Source organism: Lemur catta, chromosome 12, assembly GCF_020740605.2.
Source record: "Lemur catta isolate mLemCat1 chromosome 12, mLemCat1.pri, whole genome shotgun sequence".
Taxonomy (NCBI): domain Eukaryota; kingdom Metazoa; phylum Chordata; class Mammalia; order Primates; family Lemuridae; genus Lemur; species Lemur catta.
The window spans coordinates 38,028,798-38,042,702 of record NC_059139.1 but is presented as its reverse complement, the minus strand read 5'-3'; the positions used below and the strand labels follow the sequence as shown (position 1 = coordinate 38,042,702).

Sequence of the window (13,905 nt, the reverse complement as noted above, 5' to 3'; positions counted from 1 at the left end):
CCTCTTATCAAGAATCTTACTTTATTTTTTTACATTCACACAATACATAGCTGTTTTACTTACCACTTGTGTAGGTGTATTAATGTAATCATTTGCTGACCCAAACAACCCTGAGACTTTCTGGTAATTACCAGTCAGAAATTTGAAAGTTATCAAGATATATCCTGGTAAATGTTACGTTTGGTTTCATTCCTCCTGCCCATTATTTGGACCTGGATAGGTCCCCTCTAAACTTACTCTTCTTTAACTCCATAACACAACTGTCAGTAGAACTGGCAACCTGATGAGACAGAGTAAGTTCAAGCACCGACTGGTTGTCCACTAGGAGGAGATGTTGTAGAGAAAAGTGAAGTGACACTTGATCAGTTGATCTCAAACGGTAATGTGTACTACATCCATCTACATTGTTACTGCAGCTTTTAACTACAAGTATGATATTTTATTTGTGATTGTTTTAGGAATAAAATATATTCTAGTTATACTGTAATGCATTTAGTTTTGTTTCATTACATCAAAATAATTTATATGCAACTATATTATGATTTTCACTTATTTTTGCTTTTATGCTGAGTTTTCAAATGAAATTAAAATGTTTAGTAGGTCACACATTAGGCTTCCATAGTAGAATTAGGGGGCATAAACTTTGTGTGGCTTACCTACCCAGGGACATTTTTGGTAGATAGCTAAGGCAGACTTAAAGGCTTCTAAAGACAGTAGGGAAGAGGAGTTAACCAACCCCCCAGTGATGATGCATCTTTGAATAAACTCTCACTAAATAACCTATCTTAGTAAATCATAAACTCAAAAAGACAGGAAACTCACTAAATGTTTGGATGAAATAATAAATGAACAGACTTCAGTATACTACTATTGCAAATAAAAGTAGACTGCTGCTAGAAATTAGTGAGTAGGCAGCTAAGGTTTGATGATACTTTTATATCTGAACATTTGAGGTATAGTGGATATTTGGTTGTACACCTAAGTGACAATAGCCAACATTAGGTTTAGTAATGTACTCTGATCTAATTAACAACTGTAAAGAATGCCTAAATTAACACAGGCAGTCCCCGGGTTACAGACAACCTGACTTAATGGCATTCCATACTTACGAACAGGCTCCCAAGGCTCCCCATAAAGATAATTTATAATTCAGTTAATAATTCAGGAACTAATTTCTTCCATGCGTGTGAACAAATCCACATGGAGTAAGCAGTTGGCACAGCATCTTTATGCTAGCAGCTAGTCTCATTGTTTATACAGTCTCACAACATCACCTTCATCTTAACTGTTTAGTTCAATTTTGTGAGTCTGTATTTACCCTTATGACCATGCCCCCAAAGTGAAGTCCACTGCAAGTCCAGGTGAGCCTGCAGGGAAGAGAAAAGTGATTACAATGAAAAAAAAGTAGAAATAATTAAATGTTCGGAGAAAGACCAGATGCCGTCATTCATTGGGAAAGCATTAGGCTTCAGTTGCTCAACTATTGGAACAATTATAAAGGATAAAGTGAGAATAATGGAACATGTGAAAGGCAGTCCTCCAATGAAAACATCAATTACTAAGCAGCATATGGATTAATTATTGAAATGGAAAGGTTTTTCGATTTGGGTAGAAGATCAAAATAGGCATAACATTCCTATTAGCCTAGCATTGATGCTAGGTGACATTAGGTGAGTGTTAACCTTTAATATTCTATTTTGACATTTCTCCTTTCTCATATCTAAACTTTTTATATGAGTTTGTTTTTATATTCGGTTTTTTTGAACTAAAAGAGCACATAGTTTCTATATAACTTAACTTCTGTACTGTTATTATAGTATTACACTGTATTATTATTACCACATATGAGCCATTATAGTTTTCTTATTATTATTATTATTACCATATATGTACTGTTCATCGGGGATCCAAGTTACATAGAAATCCGACCTAAAGACATTCTTAGGAACTTATCTCATCCATAACCCAGGGACTGCCTGTATATTGTTCTCCAACTAGCCTAGCTGATACTTGGGCAATTTACTGGGAACACTCACTTTTTCTACTGTTTTCATTGTAAGATTCTAAGTCATTATATTCATCAAAAAGGAAATAAACATTTGAGATGTACAGTAAGGGTTACTCTTAACAAAAAATATTTCTATAAGTTGTAAAAGGCAAAACATCTAAGATAATTTAAGAGTAGTCTTGATGCTAATACATTATTGGAATTTTGATCTAAACAAACTTATAGCAAATGTAAAAGCTACAGAATAAGAAGCATACCTGGCTCATAATTCCCAGATACTTTAAAAATGAGACCATCTTAAAGCCCTTTTAGTCATTTGACAGAGAATAAGAAGGTTACCTTTCAGAAGTTTTCCCAAAAAGGTGAATTTATTTGAAACACCACCAAAAAAGATTCTGTAGTTGCTGATTACCTTTATTAGATGTGCCTCTAACGTTGCATGAATACTGTGATACTTTGTTGTTGTTTTAAATAACCATCATCTAAATGCATGTTATCCTTCAGAAAAATCTCTGCAGTGAATCTATGTGCTGATTACAAATATGTTACCATTTCTGACATATTTTGCATGTGTTACTAAACTGCTTTACCAACTATATAAAAATAAGTAAATAAACCTCACTACTTACAACTCACAATTACTTTTTGGACTAAAAATGGTATTACTCAGCTTGATGAACACCTATTCCCCATATTTGGTTATTTGATTATTTATAAAAGTCAATTACATCCAACATAGGGTTGCCAACATTAATAGTTTAGACTGTTGAATCAGACTATATACCTAGAGTCCAGTCTTAGCCTTGTGGATGTCAATGCACCACCTTCTCCAGGTAATTCCAATGAGTTGCAGGAATACCCTGAGCAACAGCAGCATCATGGTATATATATGTATGTATTTGTGAAGTGACTATTGATACTTTGAAGGAAACTGTTTATTTGGGTAAAGTCTAGTATGTCTGTTTAAAATGAAGTTATATTATCTTATATTATAAAAGGGGTATTTCTTACATTATTTTTGTTTTGAAATTAATAATTATGCAGTTTCTTTCAAAATAATGTAATTGCTACTCATCTGGTGTATTTCCTAACTATACTATGAACCTAAAATTATGAAGTAGAAAAATAAAATCTTCCTTTTTCTTTTTCTCTTTTTAGACTACAACCAAATCACAGTTAAATCCAGCCTTCGAAGATGCCTGGAGCAGCAGTGATGAGGAAGGATGACTGTCAACCTTTAGTACCTTTGTGTCTCTGTTGATGAAACTTTTTAAATAGGACTGTGTGGGCTTTTTTTTTTTTAACTGTCCTGTCAATTCCTGACAACTGAATTTGGATAATTTCCCCCCATGTTTTAAAATGAAGTTAATATTTGCATGAAATCCTAAAACAGATTTCTATATAGTTTATCAAAACATGTCTCCTTAATCCCACTTGTGGCCTAAGGCAACCCCTGTCGTTACAGTACATGGACATAAGCCACTGTGCCTCAATTGGGACCTTCAGCAGATTCCATGAACTATAAGATGCACCAAGATCTGCAGCTGATCAGAGGATCAGCAAATAGAGGTTATAAGCATTGACTTTCTCATCCTGGCTGTACCATTAGCCTGCTCATTTCCACCTTCAAGAATGATTATACTGAGGATGATTACATCAAAAATAGTAGTTGGAAAGGTATCATCAAAGTTATTTTATACTTTCTTATTTGTGTGCTCACATTTTACAATGATTTCATTTAATTGACGGTTGTCTAGCTTTATGTTAAATATTTTTGGACTCAGTTTCTCCCACAATCCAAAAAGTACGCCATAGAAGGCTTTTAAGTTGGCAAAAATCCCATGTTTACTTTATTTTAATGTCAGAGGGCAGCTTGCACTCATGCTTGAACTCCCTTTCTATGAAACTCATTAAGATGTAACCAAATCCTGTTTTATTCATCCACGCAGAAATGTCCTGGCAGGGAATCTGGCTTATACATAAAATGTTGTCATAAAATTTCTATTTTATTGTCTCCTTTTATGTCAGCCCACAAATGATTATCATGCAGCTAATCTTGATATTCCCTTTCTTCCTGATTCTTACCAGGAGGAGACTAGTAAAAGAGATTTTGTGAGCTTGAATATCATTTTTGTGAGCATACAGTTGTTGAGTTTTTAAGTGTATGACAGACTTCATATCAAACCTTTCTGGCTAAATATTTTCCATACACTTGCTTTTGCAATTGATTTTTTTTCGATTGACAGATAAAGTTGTATGTTTTTACTGTGTACAGCATATTGTTTTGAAGCAAATATACATTATAGACTTCCTATACCTAGCTAATTAACATATTATTACCTCACACAGTTACCATTTTTGCAGTGAGAACATTTTATATCCATTCTCTTAGCATTTTTTAAGAATACAGTATATTAACTATAGTTACCATGTTGTATGATAGATCTCTTGAATTTATTCCTCCTATTTAACTGAAATTTTGTATTCGTTGACCAACATCTCCCCAACCTCCCTCCTAGCCCCACCAACCACTCCAGCCCCAGGTAACCACCATTCTATTCTCTACATCTATGAAATCAACTTTTTTAGATTCCACATATGAGTTAGATCTTGTGGTATTTGTCTTTCTATGCCTGGCTTATTTCACTTAACATCATATCTTTCAGGTCTATCTATGTTGTTATGAATGACAGGGTTTCCTTTTTATGGCTGTATAGTATTTCATTATGTATAGATACCACATCTTCTTTATCCATTCATCCACTGATGGACACTTAGGTTTATTCTATTTCTTGGCTATTGTGCATAAGGAGGCTGAAATGAACACACTGATATCATGTCCTTTGGATATAAACCCAGTAGTGGGTTTGCTGATTCATATGGTAGTTCTATTTGTAATTTTTTGAGGACCTTCCATACAGTTTTTCATAATGGCTGAATTAATTTACATTCTCACCAGCAATGTTGGAGGGTTCCCTTCTCTCCACATCCTCACCAGCACTTGTTATCTTTTGTCTTAGTGATGATAGCCATTCTAACAGGTGTCAAGTGATATTTCAGAGGTTTTAACTTGCGTTTACCTGATGATTAGTGATGTTGAACATTTTTTCGTATGCCTGCTGGCCATTTGTATGTCTTCTTTTGAGAAATGTCTATTCAGGTCCTTTGTCCCATTTTTTAATTGTGTTGTTTTCTTGCTATTGAGTTGAGTTCCTTATATATTTTGGCTGATAATCCCTTATCAGATCTATAGTTTATAAATACTTTCCCCTATTCTGTAGGTTGCCTCTTTACCCTGTTAATTGTTTCCTTTGCTGTGTATAAGCTTTTTAGGTTGATGTTATTCCATTTGTCTATATTTGCTTTTGTTGCCTGTGCTTTTTAGGTCATATCCAAAAAACCATTGCCCAGACCAATGCCATAGAGCTTGTTCCCTATGTTTTCTTCTAGTGGTTTCATAGTTTTGAATAGTTGATTTTCTTAAGCCCAGACCATCCTACTCTCACTTTTTTCCCTCTGGTGAGGATGTTTTTGACCTTTGAAAAAGCTATTAAAATTGGAAATTATTTTTTTTTAATTTTAAGAAAAAGGAAGTCTTCTTCCAAACTGCAAATAACTGTTTTGCTTCTTGCTAGTTATATAAATATGCATGCTTATTATAAATAATTCAAACAACATAAAAACCTAAAAAGGAAGTAACAGTCACCTGGAATCATAATACCATAAGGTAATCACCACTAACATTTTGGTAGATTTTCTGCCATGCATCTCTTTATGACACATGTAATTTTACATAATAGGATGTTTGGTATGCTACTGTTACCATAGAAGCCCCTTTCTTCCCACATTAGCCCCTCATTCCCCATCCTTTACCCCTCCTGCTATGATCCAAGTTATTAACCTAGTATGTGTTCTTTCATATTACAATCCTACATAGATCTATGTAGAATTTATGGGGACACATTTTTATTTTGCAAAAATGGGTTATACAGAGTTCTATCTTGATTTTTTCCAGATACAGCTCACATAAATCCTTCTGTGTCTTCTGTTACAACAGACAATCTTTTTTTAACTGCATAATACTCCATATTGTTAATATACACCAATTTTTTTCAGCCAATCTCCTGTTCAGGGCTACATATATAGTACTAAAGATTATGAACTGCACTTTATTTTCTTGAGGTGGTGTATTTGGGTGGTGCCATTAAGTTATTGAATGTCATCTTTTTCTCTGGTAAAAGGAAATTATAGTTTTGCTGAGTATAAGATTGTTGGGTTCTGGTCCTTTTCTTTCGTTATTCTGTAGATACTATGTCCACTTTTTCTAACTTCTGGTATTGCAGATGAGAATTCCAAAACCAGTTTGATTTTTTTCCCCACAGTAGGGAATTCACTCTTTATAGCTGGAAGTTTGTAAACTGTGAGGTTTTTTTTCTCTCTTTATCCTTACAGTTTCTTAATTTTATGAAGATATCTGATATCTTTTGGTTTTTATCCCATCACTTGGACTTCTTGTGAGCTCTTTCACTCTGAAACCCCAAACCTTTCTCAGCTCAGGGATATTTTCTTCTAATATTTGTCTAATTGTTGCTTCTCCTTTGTCTTTTTATATTCATCTTCTTTGGGTCATCTAATAATTACATGTAAAGTCTACCCTGATCTCTCTTTCAGAGTCTTATTTTGTCTTTCCCGCTTACTTTTTTTGAAATTCTTAGAATAGTGCCTGGCATGTAGTAGATGCTCAATAAGTACTTGTTGTTTCTGCTCTGTACTTTGCAATATTATGCTTGATCTTTAAGATTACTAATTCAAGCCTGGTTGATCATCAGGGGAGACTTCTAAATTATTTTTTTATTCCCCTCCCCATACTATATCCTCATTTTTTTTAACATTTGCAGAAATATATCAGAGACATGTGAGAGGTCTTTAGAGGCTTCTACTTGAAACTTTTTTTTTTTTTTGAGACAGAGTCTCACTCTGTTGCCCAGGCTAGAGTGCCGTGGCATCAGCCTAGCTCACGGCAACCTCAAACTCCTGGGCTCAAGCCATCCTCTTGCCTCAGCCTCCCGAGTAGCTGGGATTACAGGCACACGCCACCATGCCCGGCTAATTTTTTCTATATATATTTTAGTTGGCCAGATAATTTCTTTCTATTTTTAGTAGAGACGGGGTCTCGCTCTTGCTCAGGCTGGTCTCGAACTCCTGAGCTCAAACAATCCACCCGCCTCGGCCTCCCAGAGTGCTAGGATTACAGGCGTGAGCCACCATGCCCGGCCTACTTGAAACTTTTTAAAAATTGTTTATTCAATTGATATTTGTCAAACCTATTCACAGGGTATATTAATGAACCTTTTATGAAGGCAGAGGTCATCTATAACTTCTCTCCAATGCTTTCTACATTTGACATATTTTCCTTCCATGCTGTTTTGCCTAATAATATGTGTCTTTTCATCATGTAAGGTACTTGTATCCTGCCATATTTCAAAGGAACATCTATGCCAGTTGTTTATTTCACTTCAACTTGATTCCGGTTTTACCTAAAATCGTTCATGGAACCCCTGTGAAGTGCTTAGTTTTTAAAAATGTATAGAAATAATAAATGCACCTGTCTTATTGACATAGCCCTAAACCTGTGCTTAACCAGAAGCCTAAAATTAGCATCACAGTTTGGCTTGGCCTCTTGTTTATACTTGCTACCAAGCCTTTACTTTACAATTAAGGAAACACCTTAATAAAGAAAAAAGTCATCCCTTTAACTGAAGCATTCTTTTCTGTACAGTTTATGCTAAAAAGCCCAGTTTAAACTAGATCTTTAAAAACCTTTAAAGAAAGCTCTGAAAATTAACTCTTAAACTATACCAATCATAATAATAGACAGAATAACTTCAAAATGAAGATTATTCAATAAGGGATACCTAGGTATAAAGAGCCCACTATTAGTTGAGACACCAGAAAACAAAAAACTATTAGCTTTGTTATTTAAAATCTGAATGAGACACTGATAGAAAAGACTTACATCAACAAACTAATCCCAATTATTTTTCAAGGAAAAATCACTATCACACAATAGAAAGGAAAATTTCAAATTAGATATTAAAATAAAAGCTACATAGTTCTATTTCAGAAATATTACTGATCAGTAATACAAGTTTATCTATCTTACTGGCTCTGTCAGCAGCATTCTTAGATACAGGAGGCATAATTCTTCGCTGCCATCTAGTTTTTTGTTTTCTGTTTTTTCTTTTTGAATTAGGCAATTGCAATTTCAAAACAAGGGGGAATAATAAGACAAACAACTGCATCGTGACCTCTCAGTTCTCTGTGTGTAGGTTTCTACAGATGCCCTATATCCTCTTGACTAGCCACTCCTCATGGAGGTACTCATACACTTCGTGCTAGAGGTTTGATATAGCTTCCCTAGTTCATGCTTTCCTGAGGCTTGGAAAGAAATGGTGTCACAGTCCTAACCTGATTAGTTATTCTGTCTCTAAAAACACAATTAAGTAAATGTTTAAGACTAAGTTCTTCAAGCTCCTCATTTTTTTTTACTTTATTAGTTTGTTGATGGTTATGGTTATTGCATAAGGTTTTGCAGAACTTCTAGCCAGGTAGCCCTAGGCCTGGCCAGAAACTTTGTTTTTTGGCATTGGTGGTCAACTCTTTAAGTCAACTAATGATTGGCTCAGGTGACTGGCAGGAGCCACTTCTCTTTTGTTCACTTTATTCTTTGTGGCAAGGGTTAGCGACCACACTAAGTGAGGGTCTGTTAATACCTGTACAAACACCAGCAGGAGCAGAACTGCTACTCCCGTATGGCTCAGACATTTAACTCTCCAGCTTCTTCTCTTCACCCTCTGTGATGGCACCATTCACTGTTGTGTGAATTTGTGTATTTTCTAAATAAATATGCTGTTCAGAGTTGTGCTAAAATATGGAAATAACATTCCTAATAAGTCTTTGAGAATAGAGTTATAATATTAACTGTTTTTTTTTTGCCGGGCGCGGTGGCTCACGCCTGTAATCCTAGCTCTGGGAGGCCGAGGCGGGTGGATCGCTCAAGGTCAGGAGTTCGAGACCAGCCTGAGCAAGAGTGAGACCCCGTCTCTACTAAAAATAGAAAGAAATTATCTGGCCAACTAAAAATATATATACAAAAAAAATTAGCCGGGCATGGTGGCTCATGCCTGTAGTCCCAGCTACTCGGGAGGCTGAGGCAGTAGGATCGCTTAAGCCCAGGAGTTTGAGGTTGCTGTGAGCTAGGCTGATGCCACGGCACTCACTCTAGCCCGGGCAACAAAGTGAGACTCTGTCTCAAAAAAAAAACAAAAAAAAAAAAAAAAAATTAACTGTTTTTATTGTACTGTTGTTTTCTTGTATATGTTATATATGCAAAATTGTATCAGAGTTTCAGTAAATGCTATGGAAAGAAGTTATTAAAAACAACTCAGTGATGATCGCTATGGACATTAAAGAATGGTAAGATTATTTTTAAAATCGTAATGGTTGCATTAAGAAATAAATAATAAACAATGGACTAGAAATCAAAAGACCTGAGTCCTAATTTCACTACCAAGTAAACATGAATTTGGATAATATCTTTTACCTTCTTTTTCTCACTAGTTAAAAATGAAGGAAGGGGACAGAAAACTGGAGTAGAAATTATTAAAGTTCATTCCTACTCCAAAATCACAAATTGTAATATTTAGAAGCATTTTAAAATGCTATTCACTGTGTGAAGTGCATAAATAACTAAAGGTTTATATTCAAGATTAAAGTTCATTGAAGGTAAGGGTGGAATGTTATTATAAAAGTTTCATGAATTGTCTTATACTAAATAAACATTCAAATTCTAATGGAATGAACATGGGGTTTTGCCTGAACTAAACTTTTAAAGTTTCCATCTGAATTGTTACGGAGTCACCACTGATTAGCTGTTTGATTTTGCAAGTTACTTAACTTCCTGAGCTAATTGCTTCATTTGTAGAAGGGGAATAAAATACATTTTACAGAGCTGTAAGAATAAATGAAATAAAGTTCTGAGAAATAATAATCCCTTAGCTAACAGAACTCTTGTTACTTAAAAATCTCAAGATTATTGGGCTTTGAGCTCTTGTCAAAATTCACCTCCTCCAGGACATGATCTGCTTATTTATTGTGTCTTTCTCTCCCATCTAGAATATATACTCCATGAAAGCAGAGATTTTTGCCTATTTTTTTTATTGCTCTATCTCTAGCTCCTGGAACACTGCTTGGCAAACAGTTGATGCCAAAAATATATTTATTGAAGTAATCAGTGAAAAAACACCATTACCAAGCACTTAACTACAAAACAGTAACTCTACTCATAATTTGTGAATGATAAAGTTCTTGATTGTCATTTTATAATTTACTATATATGAGTTGTTGAAGTATTATGAAATATTATTTGATAAGCTGGATATTACATTAATTTTATAGTTTTTCTTCTCTCAAAATGGCACAGTCCTATTCTCAAGGTTGCTATTGGCCTATACACCCAACACAGAACCTCCCTGAGTCTTCCTAGTGGGTTCTGAGGGGCTTATTAATTTTCCGCTGTAGACAGGTTATATTGGGAGACTTGTATTGTAAATCTTAATAGCTAAACAAAAGTAAGGGAACATTATGAAATCTTAAGTTCAGACTTCTTTATGAGGTCTTCTGTACTTCTAGTCCATTCCTACCTGGTAGTATATATGGTTGGACTGAATCTCTTCATTGCCTTTGACTCTGGGATTTCTTCTTTTCTTCCATTATGGAAAAATGACAAATATTTCTGGAAATGTTATGTATTTTGGGTCATTTATTATCTTTGTACCCAGTAGGAATATAGGAAAGGTAAGATGAGGGATCACAATATCAAATGCTCACAAAGGGGAGGAGAACATGGTAAATGAATGAAGAAGTAGTGGTAGCAAGAATCAAATGTAAGAATTATATTCTTTATTTTTACTGTTCTGTGGTATAAGCACATAATGTAATAAATACATTATATTACAGATTAAATGTTTTAATATAAAATTTAAATACCCAATTAAAAATAGGTATTTTGATTATTCTATTTTTCTTATAATTCATTATTTTTTTAATGTTAAACCAGAGAAATGGGACTGTTTTCTTCTGTCCTTTTGGGGAGTATTATTAATTTTATTCAAATAAATAATGTAAAAGTTTTTCACAGGTAATGTTTTTTCCAAAACATAGATTATTTGCTCAGTTATTTTTTTGTACATTGAAAATACCTGTCTGACTTACAGAATTCGGTTCAAGGTTAGTTTTCAAAACTACAATTCAGCATGCTGTACTAACTTTCATTTTTGAGCTCTTATCATTATCAATATTAGTTGAGAAAATGCAAACTGATTCAAGTTTGTTCATTTTTATAAATTTCAAAATCAAGTAACTAATTTAGAACTCAATTCTTAGCTCCACAAGGGGTAATCATCACTTAAATTTCTGGAAAATGGCTTCTGCATGTGAAAGTAGGCCAGATTTTTCTTGGCTGAGTTTCCCAAAGACATAATTTGGCTAGAAATTAAATGAATAAAATGATCAATTTGTGTAACTAGTTATGAACACACTTGCAGAAAAATAGAGTGTATATACTATCAACCAAAGGCACAACCTTTGACTAAATTGTCACTGAGTTCAGCTAACACTTGCTTTAGATAACACAAACCAATTTCTAACAACCATCCAAAAACAAATCCAGTTTCACACCACATCTGTTGTGCATGCAATTATTCATCAAATAAAGAAAGCAGGGACATGTCTCATGTGGTTCAAACCATGGTAGCATATCCATTTCATAGTATGAATTACTACATTCATGACATGTTTTCTTTTTTTCAGTTAAACATGACTTCCACTGAATTATGAAACAAACATGTCATATAACTCGTGCAAACCGCCACCATGGGTTTACATTTTGTAAAACAAGTCCAGTGTTAGTACTGACTTGCTAGAGTGCCTCCTGCAGTCCTGTTTATAAGCATTTCACTCAACACACAAAAATAATTTCCTGATGTGCTTATCACTGTTAAAATGTTCAAAAGTTATTCAAACACTTAAACCCTTCAGATAACCACAAGTGACTATAGCTTATTGGGTAGTATTTTTATGTTTTATATCCATACTCCTATTGGCTGAAAAATTGAAAAACCTACAAATAACCTTTTCATGCAACTTTGTACTTTTAAGTCCCTTCACCCCAGCCTCATCATGCTAAGAAATACTATTCTTAATAAACTTCTATTTGCAAATGCTAATTTCTGTTCAGGACACAATTTCTGCTGCAATCGACCTTTTTATAAACCCATCATTGGCACAAGATTTTCATGCCAAGAATGTTTTTTTCACTTAGTATATTTTACACCATTATCACTTATTATATTTGCATGAAAAAAGTCCTTGTTTTCAGCTCATTAAGTTTTTCATTAAGTTAAGTTTGTTGGCCGGGCGCGGTGGCTCACGCCTGTAATCCTAGCTCTGGGAGGCCGAGGCGGGTGGATCGCTCGAGGTCAGGAGTTCGAGACCAGCCTGAGCAAGAGTGAGACCCCGTCTCTACTAAAATAGAAAGAAATTATCTGGCCAACTAAAAATATATATACAAAAAAATTAGCCGGGCATGGTGGCTCATGCCTGTAGCCCCAGCTACTCGGGAGGCTGAGGCAGTAGGATCGCTTAAGCCCAGGAGTCTGAGGTTGCTGTGAGCTAGGCTGATGCCACGGCACTCACTCTAGCCCGGGCAACAAAGTGAGACTCTGTCTCAAAAAAAAAAAAAAAAAGTTAAGTTTGTTACATGTATTTGCTATCCTGGTCATACTTTTTACTGTGGTTTGTTTCCTAATAGCTTCTTATGTTATGTACACTTAGTACAGTGTGTGTTAATATAATAGTTGTGCAGTATTATTCATGTAAGAATAGTCTCTAGGCCAGGCGCGGTGGCTCACACCTGTAATCCTAACACTCTGGGAGGCGGAGGTGGGAAGATCGCTAGAGGTCAGGAGTTTGAGACCAGGCTGAACAAGAGTAAGACCCCCATCTCTACTAATAATAGAAAGAAATTATCTGGCCAACTAAAAATATATATAGAAAAAAAAAATTAGCCAGGCATGGTGGCGCATGCCTGTAGTCCTAGCTACTTGGGAGGCTGAGGCAGAAGGATTGCTTAAGCCCAGGAGTTTGAGGTTGCTGTGAGCTAGGCTGATGCCACGGCACTCACTCTAGCCCGGGCAACAGAGTGAGACTCTGTCTCAAAAAAAAATAATAATAATAATCTCTACTTCCACAGGGACATATGCTCTTCTTCTTTTGAAACACATGGCTGTGCCAGTTTCATTTTCCCAGTTATAATAAAGAGAAAAACAGTAGTGTGATGTGATAATAAATGGCAGCTCCTTGTCAATGTTAGGGAGATAAGGTGGTGGTACGAATTGTGATAAACCTGAGAACACCTGCCCAAGGGCAATAGCTTTTATGAATTAGGATTAGGTTTATCTGAAAACTCAAAACAACATAGCTTAAATAAAATATAAATAAATTTCTTTCGATAAAATCCAGGAAGGCACTCCTCAGCTGGTATGCTGGTTCCATGATCATCAGAGCCTAGGCTCTTTCTTGTTGCTCTTGCACTCTCTTTCAGTTTCCTCCTTATGGTACAAGACGATTGCTCTAGCCATTATATCCACATTCTACCCAACAATAAAGAGAACAGGGAAGAAGAAGGTATGCTCCCTCCCTTTGGGAACTTCCCAGAGGTTTCATACACCTCTTTCACTGACATCCTATTGGCCAGAGCTCCTGGTCACACTTAACTGTAAAAGAAGCTGGGTCTGTATTCCAGGTGCCCATGTGCTCAGCCAAAAACTGGAAGTTCC

At 35.3% G+C, this 13,905-nt stretch overlaps 1 protein-coding gene across 5 annotated transcripts in view; it reads left to right on the top strand.

Moving 5' to 3' along the window:
• Positions 1-4,205, top strand: part of ERCC8 (ERCC excision repair 8, CSA ubiquitin ligase complex subunit) — a 47,139-nt gene extending 42,934 nt beyond the window's left edge. For all 5 annotated transcript variants that reach the window (XM_045565845.1, XM_045565849.1, XM_045565847.1 and 2 more), the window contains one exon: positions 3,167-4,205. In XM_045565845.1, coding sequence (XP_045421801.1) covers positions 3,167-3,235 — 69 coding nt within the window. In that variant the 3' untranslated portion in view covers positions 3,236-4,205. The remainder of the gene's footprint in view (positions 1-3,166) is intronic.
• Positions 4,206-13,905: the final 9,700 nt, after the last annotated feature.